This window comes from Panthera tigris, chromosome A2, assembly GCF_018350195.1.
Source record: "Panthera tigris isolate Pti1 chromosome A2, P.tigris_Pti1_mat1.1, whole genome shotgun sequence".
Lineage (NCBI taxonomy): Eukaryota > Metazoa > Chordata > Mammalia > Carnivora > Felidae > Panthera > Panthera tigris.
In genome coordinates, this window is record NC_056661.1 from 17,138,879 (window position 1) to 17,155,722 (window position 16,844).

Genomic DNA, 16,844 nt, shown 5'->3' on the forward strand with positions numbered 1-16,844 from the left:
ATTAAGGTACCACCCTGACATATTGGTACTCCTATAGCCAATCTTACCTGAACTGACGTTAACAGCCCAAATCTAACGTAGTTTCCACCTACACCTTTAACTGGTGGGGGGGGGGGGGTAGGGCTCAGGGGGAGATGTCCATTTTGGCTCATTGTATAAGTTACTTAAAAAACAAAGGCTATAGATTATAGCTCTTTTTCCCATTTCTAACCTTACAAATAGCAGTGATTACAACATGCATATTTTAACTCCTCAAATCATCACCAAAAATCAACGTACTAACCAAAAAACAGTTATTTCATCTGTGAGACAAGTTTCAGGCATTAAGTTTCTAATAATACCTAGTGAATGCTTGCCAGCTGCTTTTCCCCAGGAAGGCTAATTCAGTTCAGTGATCATTAAAAACTACCAATCAATAAAAATATTAGGAAAGAAAAGAAGAAAATTAAGTGTTCTCTCTTCCATGTTATATCCACTTGGGGAAATAAGATCTATATTAATGGCACAACCATGAAACATATCCAAAGAAAAGGGCTGTATAAATGAGTGACCAGTAGATTGAGAGTGTTTATGTTAAATATGAAAGAGATTCAAATAATGGATTAGTTGAAATAAAGAAAATACCATAGATTCTTTTGTCAGAAGTTTAGGATCAATATTCTATAAATGACAAGTTTTAGTCATATTTTATAGCTCTAATCCCCCAAAACCCATAAAAATAATGGAACAATAGATTTCAGAAATTTTTTCTTCCTTTGATCTTTTGGCAATCCAATAAAGCCAATCACAGAACTGAAAGTATATTAAAGGAAAAAAATTTTAATAATTTAACTTCCTGAGTTACCTGCACCAATGTTTTTTCAATATTCATAAACATTTCAACGTTACGATCCATTCGAGATGGATTCTGTAGATCAAACCTACGCCTAAAAGAGAAGAAAATCATTAATTTGTTCTCTACCTTAAACAAAAGTGAAAACTTAGTTTTAGCACTCAACAAAAACAAATTTGCAAAGATTCAGAAATTAAAATAGCACTCTAAAACCATATGAGGGTATTTTCTCAGTAGTGTAAGAAAGCAAGGTCAACATCATAAAATATTAAATGTTGTGACATTAAGATCCACTCCAGTCAAAATGAAGTACTAATTCCATGAAGTATCCCATTACCCTTAAATCTAAAATATTTTACACCATAAAGAATAGGAACCCACAGATCTAAAGACAGTGAACTACTATACCATTCTTTAAGTGTAAGGAAAGTTTATCTACTTTATATGTGCTTCAAAGTCATTTGTTCAAATTCAACAGTGTCTGTGCTCTCTTTGAGCCTACTATTGCCCTAAATGTGGTAAAATTCATCTATTTACCTTTTCTCTTTTCTTGATGTCTTTTTATGTAAGTACCCAAGCATAACATTCTGCTATTGTCTGCCTATTCTCAGTCACTTCCACATGATTCAATTTTTACAAATCTGAATGTTTCTTTTTCCCTATTTTTTATTCAACACTAACTTTAATTTTGCTCAGTGATTGAGAGCGTGTGCACTGTGGAGTCAAACTGCTTTGGGTTCTAATCCTGACCCCATTTTTATTTATGTAGTCTGGAGTGATTTACTAATCCAAGGATCAATTTCTTCATGAGTAACAATGGCCCATAAGGTTTTTGTGAAGGTTAAATTAGGTACACATGCTAAGGGCTTGAGACAGTATTTATGCTTAGTCTCTAAGTGATTAATCAATGTTAAACTACGGTTATAACATTCTTAAATCATTACTACCATGTGCTAGCTAGGATTAGGCAATCTGCATCTAGAGCTCATGCTCTCTCAGATCATCCTGTTTTATCCTGGAAATGCTCCCCACACTTCCAACCATTTTTCCCCACTCTGCGGCCTTTCTTGGATGTCACTACCTACTCCATGGACCTGATACTATCACCTCCAGGGCCTATCACAAGCCATTTTCCCTACGAAGTTATTCCTGTCTTCTGTCATGTTCCTAATATATCCTGTGCACACTGCTGTTACAGGCCCACAACAGAATCATCTTGTTTGTAAGACATCTCATTAGATGCCTTCAGAGCAAAGACCAGGTTTTTTGGAAAATTGTCCTATGTATCCTTACTGGCTAACAGAATGTGTGGCTTTATAAAGCAAACCATTCAGGAAATTTTTATTATGGCTAAGGTCTAATATTTATTATGACTTTTTCATTAGTGTGCTAGGACAAGACTGAAATGTTTCCTGAAGAATTCCAATTCGGAAATTAAGCAAAGTGTCCACTAAAGCCCAGAAACAGGTAATTCAGAATAGAAGTAGTTGCAGCTTCAAAAATGGCATTTACATGTAAGAGAGACCTTTGTCCCAAGTAACTATATCTTGATTTAACCTTGGTACACAGAACTTTTTCTTAAACTCCATTTTTGGAGTTGTTTAGTATTCTCCTTTCCTAACCTCTTCCAAGCAATTTCCATTAACTGGCAGAACAAAAGAAAAACACACGACTAATTAGGACAACCCTATTAGAGCAGACAGGGGTTCTTTCAGCAAAACAAAAGGAGAGACATGTGAGTGTCTCCCCTTTCTAAAGAAGGGGTCACAAATAGGCTTCTGATAACAAAAGAACTATGTCTAAAAATGTCTCACTTCAGAGTGGCTTACTTAACCCATTTCGTTATTCATAAACTGCTTCCTTACTAAATAAATAAATGAGGCTGATGCACCTGGGTGGCTCAGTCGGTTAAGTGTCCGACTTCGGCTCAGGTCATGATCTCATGGTTTGTGAGTTCAAGCCCCGCGTCGGGCTCTGTGCAGACAGCTCAGAGACTGGAGCCTGCTTTGGAGTCTCGGACACCCTCTCTTTCTGTCCCCCCCTCCCCCGCTCATGCTTGATCTCTGCCTCTCAAAAAATAAATGCTAAAAAACAGAAAAATTTAAGAAATAAATGAGGCTAAAGGAAATTATCTCTCCTAGAAATCTGAGAAATAGTTTGAAAGTAGCCGTTAAACAGATTAAAATAGGGTTGCCTGGATTTACCTGCAAATGAAGATGAAAAGCTAAATGCATCTGGTAATAGAGAAAGAATCAAGAATTTATTCTAGCTTTCTGATTATTGGTGAGTTAAATTTCTCAGTATTCCAGTAAGTGAAGAAGGAATGAGAGAATAACAGTCTTACAAAAAATTACTAAAAAATAAGGAGCTGTATCTATACATTATAATATCTACCTTTAAAAATTTTTTAAAGTGTTTTATCTTAGAGAGAGAGAGAGAGAGAGAGAGAGAATATGAGTGGGGGAGGGGGCAGAGAAAAAGGGAGACAAAGAATCTGAACCAGGCTCCAGGCTCTGAGCTGTCAACACAGAGTCCCACACAGGGCTCGAACTTGTGAACCACGAGATCATGACCTGAGCCGAAGTCAGACACTTAACCGACTGAGCCATTCAGGCACCCCTACAATATCTCTTTTCTATTTTTTTTTTCAAAATATGAACACTACCACTTAATAACATTGTAATGATAGCATGATTCTAGGCACTGAACATCAGCTTCTGTCTATTAAAGCAGAAACAAGATACTATATGTCTCCAGAGAAAGGAACACCACAGTGTCTATGAAGTACTGTTGCCAAAAACAAAACAAAAAAAAATCAGACTAAGCTTCTAACTACCACATTTCTAGAAATTTAGAAAGACTATGGTAAATAATAAACTAGGGACATATCAGCAAAATTTAGAATACAGAACATTCTATAAGAAAATTTGTTTCTGTAAAAAAAAAAAAACAAAAACAAAACTTGGAAGGATAAGAGCAAATGGAAAACTATTAATTTTCTTAAAGAGACTTAGTCATATCAACCAAATGCCATATATGACTCTTGTTTGAATACCATCCATGAGATAATCAGGGAAACTTGAACACTAAGGGGGTATTTAATAACACTGAAATTTTTTTTTTAAGCTTATTTATTTTGATAGAGAGACAGAAAGAGCAAGAAGGGGAGGGGCAGAGAGAGAGGGAGAGAGAGAATTTCAAGCAGGCTCCATACTGTCAGTGTGAAGCCGAATGCAGGGCTTGAAGTCACAAACCACGAGATCATGACCTGAGCCAAAACCAGGAGTCGGTTGTTTAACTGACTTAGCCACCCAGGTGCCCCTATAACACTGAAAAATTATTGATAATTTTCTTAGTTGATAACAGTACATTATTATGCTCTTCAAAAAAGTCCTACATTTGGGTGCCTGGGTGGCTCAGTCGGTTTAAGCGTCCAACTTCGGCTCAGGTCATTATCTCCTAGTTCATGAGTTTGAGCCCCACATTGGACTCTGTGCTGACAGCTTGGGAGTCTGGAGCCTGTTTCCGATCCTGTGTCTCCCTCTCTCTTTGCCACTCCCCCCACTTGCACTCTGTCTCTCTCTCAAAAATAAATAAACACTAAAAAAAATAAAAAAATAAACCAATCCTATGCTTTTTAATAAGGGCACCTGGCTGGCTTAGTCAGTAAAGCATGTGACTCTTGATCTTGGGGTCATGAGTTCAAGCCCCACGTTGGGCACAGAAATTACTAATATATCTAGATGAAATTATATAAAGGAGATGAAAGTAAATGACAATTCACTGTATTATTCTCTCTGCTTTTACATATAGTTTATATTTTCCACAATAAATAATATTTTCTACAATAAATAACTCAAATGGTTTGCCAGACAATGACTTAATAACATGACAGATGAAAGCTTTCCTGATTCAGCAGCATGCTATGTAAGCAAAAGAGGTATTTGGGGCACCTGGGGGCTTAGTCAGTCAGGCATCCGACTCTTGATTTCATCTCAGATCATGATCTCATGGTTGGAAGATCAAGCCCCGCATCAGGCTCCATGCTAAGTGTGGACCTTATTTAGGGTCTTCTCTCTGTCGCTGTGCCCCTCTCCCTAGCTCATGCTCGCTTGCTCGCTCTCTCCCTCTCTCAAATAAATATTTTTAAAAAATTTTTTAACTAAAAAAAAAAACCTGAAATGAAGTCAGGTAAATATGGTATAACCTTTAGTTGAAAGATTTAATCTTACTTTGAAATTAACAAGAATATTTAAATAAGCTTTACTTTTTACAATATAGAAATCTAGATGCTCAAACTTACCCACAAGAGAAATACAAACTAAAAAACTAAAATTATAAAGTCTTTTGGGGCTTGTTTTTTAATTAAACAGGCTCCACACTCAACATGAGGTTTGAACCCATGACCATGACACCAAAAGTCGCGTGGTCTACTGACAGCCATCCAGGCACCCCCCTACAAAGACTTTTTGAATCTTAATGCAGCCCTATAGAAAAGGCAACAAATGAACATGTTTCTCTCTACCTTTTAAAACCTTTGGTCATGTAAAAAAATAAATAATAAATAAAACCTTTGGTCACTTAGACTGTAAATATGAGCTGTCCACTGAGAATTTAATAATTAATGAGTCTTCTGCTTTGTTTTCCTCTGGCAATCTGCTGGGCAATGTCTCCTAGCAGCCTTTCAACCTGAAGCATTACATACTGTGTCTAAAGGGCCTTCATTAGCTGTATTGCTCTCATTTTGCTGACTCTTGTGACTAGTCAGGGATGCTCTCTTCTCATTCTCAGCTACATACAGAAAATCCAGTCTGAATAAAAATAATTAACAATGGATCCTGGAGAATGAGTTTAACTCCTGCGAAAGGGGTGTGAAGGGCTTCCGAAGCAAACTTCTAAAAGGCAAGACAGGATGCCTGGGCGAAATGGGTGATGGGCATTAAGGACAAGCATTAAGGATGAGCACTGGGTGTTACATGTAAGTGATGAATCACTAAATTCTATTCCTGAAATCATTATTACACTATATGTTAACTAACTTGGATTTAAATTTTTTAAAAATGGATAATTCTTCACAAAAGATCCAAACCATGTTTGTGCTAAAATGACAATCTCACTGACCAACATGTATCAAAGTAAGGCCTGAGGACCACAGAGAGCGCTTTTTGAAAACGCAGATTCTCAGTTTTCACACCACACTTAGTAGTTAATAATGTATGTCATGAAGCCCAGTCATCAGTATTTTTTAAAGATATTTCAAGTGGGGTCGCCTGAGTTAAGCATCCAACTCTCGATTTCGGCACAGGTCATGATCTCAAGATTCCTGAGATCGAGCCCTGCAGGGGGCTCTGTGCTGACAATCAGAATCCCCTGCTCGGGATTCTCTCTCTCCCACTTTCTCTCTCTTTCCCTCTCTCACACACATGCTCTCTCTCTCTCTGATGAAAATAAACCTTAAAAGATAATAATTAATTAAAAGTACTCTGGTGCAGTGGGTGACTGAGTCAGTTGAGTGTCCAACTTTGGCTCATATCATGATCTCGTAGTTCATGGGTACAGGCACCATGTCAGGCTCACTGCTGTCAGAGCAGAGCCCACTTCAGATCCTCTGTCCCCACCACCCCCCGCCCCTCCTCCTCTCATGCTTACACTCTTCCTCTCCCAAAAATAAATATTTTTTTTAAAAAAGGAAAAAAAAAAAGTACTCCAAGGGATTCCTAAAGTTTAAAAGCCACTAGCAGAGACTAACTTTTTGTGGTAATATCTGAAAAACAAAAATCAAAAGGAGACTTTAGGGTGTGGGGGAGATAAAAGCTGAACAACCAAGTCTTAAGGTAGAAAGAAAAGTAGGTCTGAGCTTGTCTGCAAGAAATGAAGGTCAGCAGCAAATCATGTCATAGGGGGAAAAAAGGCCACTTCTAAAGTTAAGACACAGCCTTAACTTTATGCTAAGCCTAGTTCACTACTGCCAAGCAAAACTAATAAAACACAGGACGCCTGAGTGGCTCAGCTGGTTAAGCATCTGACCCTTGATTTTGGCTCAGGTCATGATCTCAGTTTGTGGGATTGAGCCCCGGGTCAGGCTCTGCAATGCTCCCCCTCCCCCGCCCCGCCCCTCCCCTCCCCAACTCGCCTGTATGCACTTTCTCTCTCTCAAAATAGATTAAAAAAAAAAAAACAAAAAACTAATAAAACAGGTGAACCTGGTGGCTCAGGTGGTTAAGCGTCCAACTTCAGCTCAGGTCATGATCTCACAGTTCTGGGTTCCAGCCCTGCATCAGGCTCTGTGCTAATAGTGCAAAGCCTGGAGCCTGCTTCAGATTCTGTGTCTCCCTCTCTATTTCTGCCCCTCCCCTGCTCAAGCTCTGTTTTCTCTCTCTCTCTCAAAAAGTAAATAAACATGTAAAAAAAAAAAAAAAGCTAACAAAACACAAACAAAACATTTTCAATCAATAACCTCTTTTGGGACACCTGGGTGGCTCAGTCAGTTAAACGTCTAACTCTTGATTTCGACTCAGATAGTGATCTCACGGTTTGTGACATCAAGCCCAGCATCAGGCTCCACACTTACCTTGGAGCTTACTTAAGATTCTCCCCCCAGCCCCAACCCTCCCTGCTTGCATTTGCTCTCTCAATAAACAAACAAACAAATAAAAACAGACACCCAGAAAGATCAAACTCAAACACTCTGGAATCTTAATCTGTGTGGTCTATTCACAGAGATGCTAATAATTATCTGGTGTTTCTACTCAACCACATAAATGATACTCCAGCTGGACATCACTGAAAGCTAAAAGACAGCAGGAAGCAAGAAAGAACCAAACAGAAACAAGAGGCAGAGTGTTTGGCTGAAAGAAGGAAATGAGCAAACTCTGGAGCCAGACTGTGAGGTTCCAGAGGACACAAACTAGGTTCACAGGGCTAATGCTGTGTGTGAGGAAACTTCAGACACTGTCAAGTTGACAGGCCATTCAGACTCCAAATGGGTGGGTGGTTACTAAAATATGTACTGTCAGAGTGTAAGAGATCCATTCACTGCAAGTGTGTAAGTCACAGGAGGTGGGGAAAGGTGTGCATTGCAGTTAAGTGTCTAATTACGCCCCAAAGGGGAAGATTTTGGTACAATCTGAGTAAAAGTTTTGGGAAAATTCTTATTCCTCACTCCTCTTAAAGTCTCTTAATTTTATCCTTTCCTTCTTTTTCGGACCTTCTTTTAATTTAAGGACATTTTATTTTACATATCCTTCTAAACCACCTCAAATCCTTCCACATAAAAGTATTCTACTATACTGACACACAAAGCAAGTTCTGTAACATGTGACTTAGGAGAAGTCATTTCACTGTGGGACTGTCCTCTTCGAGTCCAGGTCAGGATTTGGGACACAAGCTGATCAAGAAATTAAGAAGAGAGTTCCATCTAGGAATCTAGAGCAAACAGTAGGGAACAGACCATGGATGACAGCAGTCCGACAGGCTGTCAGTCCTAGCTCGGGAACACCCTGTGAGAGTTACAGTACCACAGCCAGAAGCAGAGCTGCAAAACAGAAAGCTACTTCCGATGACAACACCCTCATGCTCGTTTCATCAATTAACCAGTATCCATTAAACACCCACCTATACATAAAAAGTTTGGCAGATATACAAATTATTGTAAATAATTTACTTGTAAACTTGTACTACTTGTTGATGTGGACACTTATTTACATTTCCCAGCCGTAAAACACCGGATTAGCTTAACTTTACAGGAGTATCCTCCTGGAAAGATGCTAAGATTGAACTGCACACAGACAACACAACTAAAATCACGAAACGACTTCGAGTCTATATACTCCAGCATCCCCTTACCCTCTGCCAGAGAAAGGACTCCCTACCCTCCTTAACTCAGAACCATCACCTTGAAACACTCACTAGTCTCAGCAGCTCAACTTCCCACAAAGAGATGGCAAAAACCCCAGAGTTCAAGAGAGAAAAGAAAGCAAGCACCAGAGAGACAGTGTGAGAAAAGGGAAAAAGAAGAATGTAGGGAGAAGCAACAGCAATTCCCCTCCTCGCTGCATCACTGCCCTAGTAACCATGCTCCGGAGCCAGCTTCCTTTCATTCCTATCCTGAGGACACACATTACACATCTCTCATTCTGAAGAAATGTTCATCAGCAAAGTGTTCACCATAGCAGTTAACATTGCTATCTTTTGGGGGTGCCTGGGTGGCTCAGTCAGTTGGGCATCCGATTTCGGCTCAGGTCACGACCTCACAGCTCATGGGTCCGAGCCTCACATCGGGTTCTGTGCTGACAGCTCAGAGCGTAAAGCATGCTTCAGATTCTGCATCTCCCTCACTCTTCCCCTCCCCTACTCACGCTGTCTCTCAAAAATACATAAACATTAAAAAAAAACTATCTTTCGGCACAACTTAAGTTCACAATACATGTTCATACATTTCACAATGAGCCTACCTTCAAATTTGCTAACAGTGCACATTCATCTATTATATAGATACAACCATACATGAGAAATAACTTACCTAACAAGTGCAACAGTTGTCTGATATTTTTCCTGGATGTAGGAACAAAGTAAATTCGAATACCAGATAAAACTTTCACTTTGCAAATTATAATGTGCTTATAAAATTCTCTAACATCACACAAAGAAGGAAGAGGATTTAACATTAAATAACTTAAATAACACATAAAACATACAAAGTAACACAAAAACTTACCATCCCTGTTCATTTTTATACTTGTAAGCAGCCCCAAGAATGTGACACAAGGTGCCTCCAGCTTTGAAATCCATGAAACATTTTGCCTAAAAATGATACAAGTTACACATGAGAAAAATAAAAGTTGTGACAAGATTACTCTGAGTATGTCTGAATTCAAAGTTTTATAAATGCAAAAGATATCAACAACTGCAAACTTAATAACTTCCTTAAATAATTCCTGGAACCAAATAAGGTTTTATAAAGAAATTTTCCCAAAAGTGGATTAAAAATTTTTTTAATTCAACTAACATTTTATTCTTTAAGCAAAGTCACTGAAAAACAAGATTTACAACAGGCAAAATGTTTCAGCAGGAAACAGTAATGGACAGAATAGTGATATACTACAAATTCCGTTAGTAAATGTAAAATCTGATTTTTTAGGGTGCCTGGGTGGCTCAGTTGGTTAAGCGTCCAACTCCTGAATAATTTCAGCTCAGGTGATGATCTCATGGTTCATGAGATTGAGCCCCGCATCAGTTCTAAGCTGACAGTATGGAGCTTGCTTAGGATCCTCTCTCTCTGCCTCTCCACTGTTCACTCTTTTGCTCTCAAAATAAACTTCATTAATTAATTAAAACCTGATTTTTAAAATTATAAAATTCTAGTAACAATTTCCAACAACAATTTTACTATAGAATAAGAAAATATTAGTATATGTTAGACTTTTTTTCCCCAATTCCTGACTTTATACAAAAATTATAACTGAACTCTTGCTATAATATTTTAATGACCACTGAAACATGGTATAACTATAAATTATATGTAAACCCATAGCTGAAATCTGTACAATTTCAGAGAGGTGCACTTTATGGATTATAAAAGTAAAGCTCAAATAGTTCAAATGCTGAATGACTTCCATATTATGGAAGTAAAAGTTTCATATAAACTGATCATCAAATAGGCTAGTAAGATGAAAATATTAGAAATACACCATGCAAAGGCACCTAGGTGGCTCCTGTTAAGAATCTAACTCCAGGGGTGCCTGGGTGGCTTAGTCGGTTAAGTGTCCAACTTCGGCTCAGGTCATGATCTCACAGCTTGTGAGTTTGAGCCCCACGTCGGGCTCTGTGCTGACAGCTCAGAGCCTAGAGCCTGCTTTGGATTCTGTGTCCCTCTCTCGCTCTGCCCCTCCCCCACTCGTGCTCTGTCTCTCGCTCAAGAATAAATAAAACATTAAAAAAATTTTTTTTTAATTTTAAAAAATCTAACTCTTGATTTCGGCTCAGGTCATGATTTCAGTTTGTGTGTATGAGCCTCGCATTGGGCTATGAGCTGACAGCACGGAGATTGCTTGGGATTCTCTCACTCCCTCTCTCTGCTCTTCCCGTTTGCTCTCTCTCAAAATAGGTAAACATTTTTTTTAAAAGATACATTAAAATAGAAAAAAAATACACCCTGCATTTTTTCCTTGAAAATGATTCTTACAAAATAATATAATAAAAAGAACAGCATGATGTCAAATATTAAGAAGACAAAAAACAGAATGGCGTTTGCTAGGGGTTGGGGAGAGGGAGGAATGAGGAGTTACAATTTTTTTAAATTTTTTCTTAACGTTTATTTATTATTGAGAGACAGAGAGAGACAGAGCATGAGCAGGGGAGGGGCAGACAGAGACACAGAACCCAAGCAGATTCAGGCTCTGAGCTGTCAGCACAGAGCCAGATGCGGGGCTCGAACTCACAAACCGCGAGATCATGACCTGAGCCGAAGTCAGACACTTAACCGACTGAGCTGCCCAGGTGCCCCTGGGAGTTTCTATTTAATGAGTACACAGTTTCTTTCTCTTTTTTTTCCTTAATTTTACTGATTTAGTTTTGAGAGAGAGAGAGAGAGTGCACATGCAAGCAGAGGAGGGGCAAAGACAGAAGGAGACCAAGAATCCAAAGCAGGCTCCAAGCTGTCAGTGCAAAGCCCAACGTGGGGCTCAAAGCCACAAACCATGAGATCATGACCTGAGCCGTAGTCAGACACTTAACCAACTGAGGCACCAGGCACCCCAGAGAGTTTCAATTTGGAAAAATGACAAAGTTCTGGAGATGGATGGTAGTAACTGTTGGACTACAATGTGAATATAATAATAATGTCACTGAACTACACACTTAAAAGCAATTAAAATATTTTAGGGGTGCCTGGTTGGCTCAGTCAGTTGAGCATCTGATTCTTGGTGTCAGCTCAGGTTATTATGATCTAATGGTTCGTGGGATTGAGCTCTTCATCGGGCTTTGAGCTGCCATTGCAGAGCCTGCTTGGGAATGTCTCTCTCCCTCTCTCCCTTCTCCTACCCCATACTCGCTCATGCCCTCTCTCTCAAAATGAATAAACATTTTTTAAAAATAATTAAGGGGAGCATGGGTGGCTCAGTAGGTTAAGCATCTGACCTCAGCTCAGGTCATGATCTCATGGTTTGTGAGTTTGAGCCCCGAATCAGGTCTGTGTCGACAGCTCAGAGCCTGGAGTCTGTTTCAGATTCTGTGTCTCCCATTCTCTCTCTGCCCCTCCCCTGCTTGCATTCTGTCTCTTTCTCTCTCTCAAAAATAAATAAACATTAAAAAAATAATAATAAATTAAAAAAATAAAATACTATGGCAAAAAAAAATGCTATGGCAGTTGAAAAATGTTTTAAAAAACAATTAAAATATTTTCACTGCAGTGAAAATTAAATAACATCTTTAAAAACTATCAGGGTGCCTGGGTGTCTCATTCAATTGAGCGTCCAACATCAGCTCAAGTCATAATCTCACAGTCCAAGGGTTCAATCCCCACATCGGGCTTTGCACTGACAGCATGGAGCCTGCTTCAGATTCTCTGTCTCCCTCCCTCTCTCTCTGTCCTTCCCTCATTCATGTGCTCTCTCTCTCTCGAAAATAAACATTAAAAAAATTTTTTTAATAAATGAAAACTATTAAGAAGAATCATTAAGATGAGCTCTCCCAAATTAAGCTAAAAGTAAGCCCTCCAAGTCATTCTGGTTATCCTTTTGCTTTTTAAATACATGAGTTGGAGTTCCTAATATCTTGCCCAACACAATTAATTCCCAGTACATCCCAAATGTTGCATTACATATTCTTAAATACATCCAGGTGCAATTCTTATCACTGACAACATGTTATTTATTTGAGAAAATGCACAAGTTATTACAATTTTGTAGTTTTGGCATCTTAAATGAGAATAATATGCTGGGAGGTATCTTCAAGAGTAGGATGAAATTAGTTCTCCTCCAAGCCTTCCCTGAACCCCTAGAGACTAGACTAAAATGCTCTTTCCAACCACACATGCATATCACTACAGTACATATGCAAACCACTCACAGCAGAATACTGAAATGACTGTAGATTTATCTGTAATATGAAGTCCTTAAGGACAGGAGCAGTGTCTTATTCAAATATTTAACATCAGTATTCAGCAAAGTGCCTGCTAATACAGGTACTCCATAAAACTTTTCTCAACAGTTCAAGTGTACTATGATCATTTAAAAGTTCATAGTCGTGCTACATATCGATCAGACCAGAACATTATTATCAGATACATGCTTACGACAGACACAGTAACTTCTATCAACCACCACAGGAACAAGTGATGACTGAAGAAGTAGAAACTGAGACTTCCAATTTTCCAGAAGTAACATCTGAATAAAGGGCAAGAGGGAAGCTCAGGAACCTGTCAACGGCACTAGTTCCAGTAACAAGCACAAAAAGGAAAACATCTGTAAAGGTGTGGCAAAAAAACCCAAAAAGGGACACTCACCACACGTCAAGGATTCCTAGTGCTAGCATGGAAATGGATTTGGGATTCTGGTTCTAATGATAAGCTCAGTATCAAAATCACCAGGGTAAAAAAGCAGATCAGAGTCAGGGGATGGAAAGCTGGAAGCAGACACAGGAGAATTCCCAGGCACCCCTACTGGACCCTAACTGTATTTCCTCACTCAACCCTCATCCCAACCACCGCCACCCTGAATGAAGAGGCCTTGCCCTCAATGACACTGGATGTTATTCAAACACAAGAGAAGCATGAGTTGTTAATTGTAAATTCCTCTTGATTAGTGCTGAAAAACTTAAAGAATAAAAGGACAAGAGGATACCCAAACTTGAGCTTTCCAGAGCCAGCGAGATGCCACTTTGTGTAAGTTATCTCAGCAGCTACACACCCCAATCAGAGACTGGGGGTCAAGGACAGCTCTAATAGGTTGCTTCTATTCCCAGCTATGTGACTACACTGCTTTTGATAAGCTGTTCCATCTCTGGTTAACTAACTGGGAAATTTAATCTAATCTTATTCTGGATGTATGTAAGTGGTCTCATCCTGCCTAATTATAGTCCACCAAAAATTCTGCTGAGCTGATGAAATGGAGAAAGGATAAATTTAACTGCGATACTTAGAAGTGCTTAAAATCTGTGCCACAGTGTCCTTATTTCTTTGGCTTATTTATTAAAGACAAGGTAGTGCTAACAACTGGAAAAAAGAGGAGGATGAGGATGTATACATGGGTAGGGAGAACACACACACATAATACCATGGTCTGGTCTATTCATCAACATGATGGTGCAGGAATAGACCTAAGCAAGGGAGGACATTAGAACTAAAACAATCATCCGCCACACACACGAAGAAGCAGGGCTATCAAAATGTTGCATCAGTAGGGAAAGCATACATTGGAAAAAAATATCTGCCAGCCAAAATTCAAAGAGGATAACAAGCTTCCATCTCAAGACAATTTGAGTTTGGAACTTAACTAACCACTCAGTTAGGAAGTCCACACCAAATTAACATAAGAATTGGGCCTAAATTTAGCAGGTCCTCTGAAGTGCCTTAAAGAGCAAATTCTCAGCCCAGACCAACAGGATTCCCAGGTAAAATTCCACTGAAGGAAGTGCTGACATTCCAAAATTCAAATACACAAAAACTTTTTTTTCCTTTACATCAACAACAAAAAAGAAGAATCCTAGTATTTCAGATAATAGAACAAAATGACAGGATTTGTATAACTGGAATATATAGAATGATTAAAAACACTAAAGAGGGGTGCCTGGGTGGCTTAGTTGGCTAAGCAACCAACTTTGGCTCAAGTCATGATCTCACGGTTCGTGAGGTCGAGCCCCACATCAGGCTCTGTGATGACAGCTCGGAGCCTGGAACCTTCTTTTTTTTTTTTTTTTTTTTTTTAACGTTTATTTATTATTGAGAGACAGAGAGACACAGAGCATGAGCAGGGGAGGGGCCAAGAGATGGGAGAGACACAGAATCTGAAGCAGGCTCCAGGCTTTGAGCTATCAGCACAGAGCCTGACGCAGGGTTCAAACTCACAAACCAAGAGATCATGACCTGAGCCGAAGCCTGACACTTAACCAACTGAGCCACCCAGGCGCCCCCTGGAGCCTTCTTCATATTCTGTGTCCCTCTCTCTCTGCCTTTCCCCCACTCGTGCTCTGTCTCTCTCAAAACTAAATAAACTTTAAAAAAAAATTTTTTTTAAAAACACTGAAGAGAAAGATTTGAAAAATAAATACATGTAACTTCTGGCACATAAACATGCAATGAAAGTAAAAGCACACCTGTCAGGTTATATAGACTAGACAACCACACACAGAAGAGTAAAGTTTAAAATTTCTTAGAAACTGTGAAGGACTTTTTTTTTTTTTTAATGTTTATTTTTGAGAGAGACAGGCAGAATACGAACAGGGAGGGGCAGAGAGAGAGGGAGACACCCAGGCTCCCTAAAACTGTTAAGGACTTAAACCCTTAGCTTCAAGAAGCATATCAATTTTGAGAGTACCTAAAAACAAAAACAAAAAACTGGACTGACAGATTTTTCAACATCAATAATCTTAGTAAGTTACAAAAAATATTACATGTTCTTAATGTAATCAAATTAGAAATTTTAATAAGAAAAAACCAATCATTCCAATTATCTTTTGAAATAATAATGCAAGGATTGAAAGAGAAATCAAAACAAATTAGAAAATACTTTAGAACTGAGGTGCCTGGGAGGGTCAGTCGGTTAAGCGTCCAACTTAAGCTCAGGTCATGATCTCATGGTTTGTGAGTTCGAGCCCCCATCGGGCTCTGTGCTGGCAGCTCAGAGCCCAGAGCCTGCTTCGGATTCTTTGTCTTCCTCTCTCTCTGCCCCTCCCCTGCTTGCGGCCACGTAACGCATGCACTCTCTCTCAAAAATACACATTAAAAAATTTAAATTTTTTTTAATGTTTGTTTATTTTTGAGACAGAGGGAGACAGAGCACGAGTGGGGGAGGGGCAGAGAGAGAGGGAGACACGGAATTTGAAACAGGCTCCAGACTCTGAGCTGTCAGCACAGAGCCCGATGTGGGGCTCGAACCCACAAACCGTGAGATCATGACCTGAGCCAAAGTCGCACACTTAACCAACTGAGCCACCCAGGTGCCCCTACACATTAAAAAATTAAAAAAAAAAAAAAAAAAAAAAAAAAAAAAAAAAGAAGAAGAAGAAAATAGAACTAAATGACAGTGAAAACATCACACACCAAAATATATGAGCCACAGCTGGAGATGAACAGGTTTAAAAGAAAAAAAAAAGGAATGCTGACCCTACCTCACATAATGCAGAGAACAATTCTAGATGGATTACAGCTGTAAAGGTGAAAGGTAAGACAATAAAGCTTCTAAAAGAAAACACAAATATATTTATGACTTTGGAGTAGGCACAGATTTCTTTAAAAAAGGGGCACTTAGGTGGCTCAGTCAGTTGAGTATCCCACTCTTGACTTTGGCTCACTCAGGTCATGATTGCAGGGTTGGGAGATCAAGCCCTGGGCTCCATGCTAAGCATGGAGCCTGCTTGGGATATATTCTCTCTCTCTCTCTCTCTCTCTGCACCCTTCTCCCCTAGTCTCTCTCTCTCTCTCTCAAATAAAAAAAAAAGGGGGAGGTGCATAAAAAGCATTAATCATAAAAAAAAAAATCTCATAAATTACTCTATGTCAGGGATTGGCAAACTGTGGCCCACAGGCCAAATCCAGCCTGCTTTTGTTTATGTAAATAAAGTTTTATTGGAGAAAAGTCCATGCTCATTGTCTGTGGCTATGTTCACACAAGAGCAAAGATGAGAAGCTGCAGCAAAGACTACATATTTACTATCTGACCTTTTACAGATAAAACTATTTACCATTTGGCCTTTTACAGAAAAAGTTTACTGATATCTGCTCTATATTACAACTAAGAACCCCTGTTCACCCAAAAATATCCTGAGGGAAAAAAAAATAAGCTACCAAGAGGGTATT

At 39.0% G+C, this 16,844-nt stretch overlaps 1 protein-coding gene across 4 annotated transcripts in view; it reads right to left on the bottom strand.

Moving 5' to 3' along the window:
- SMARCC1 (SWI/SNF related, matrix associated, actin dependent regulator of chromatin subfamily c member 1) overlaps positions 1 to 16,844 on the bottom strand; it is a 201,888-nt gene that overhangs the window by 134,684 nt on the left and 50,360 nt on the right. For all 4 annotated transcript variants that reach the window (XM_042978828.1, XM_042978827.1, XM_042978826.1 and 1 more), the window contains exons 3-4: positions 9,549 to 9,634; positions 845 to 926 (exon numbers count right to left, since the gene is read on the bottom strand). In XM_042978828.1, coding sequence (XP_042834762.1) covers positions 845 to 926; positions 9,549 to 9,634 — 168 coding nt within the window. The remainder of the gene's footprint in view (positions 1 to 844; positions 927 to 9,548; positions 9,635 to 16,844) is intronic.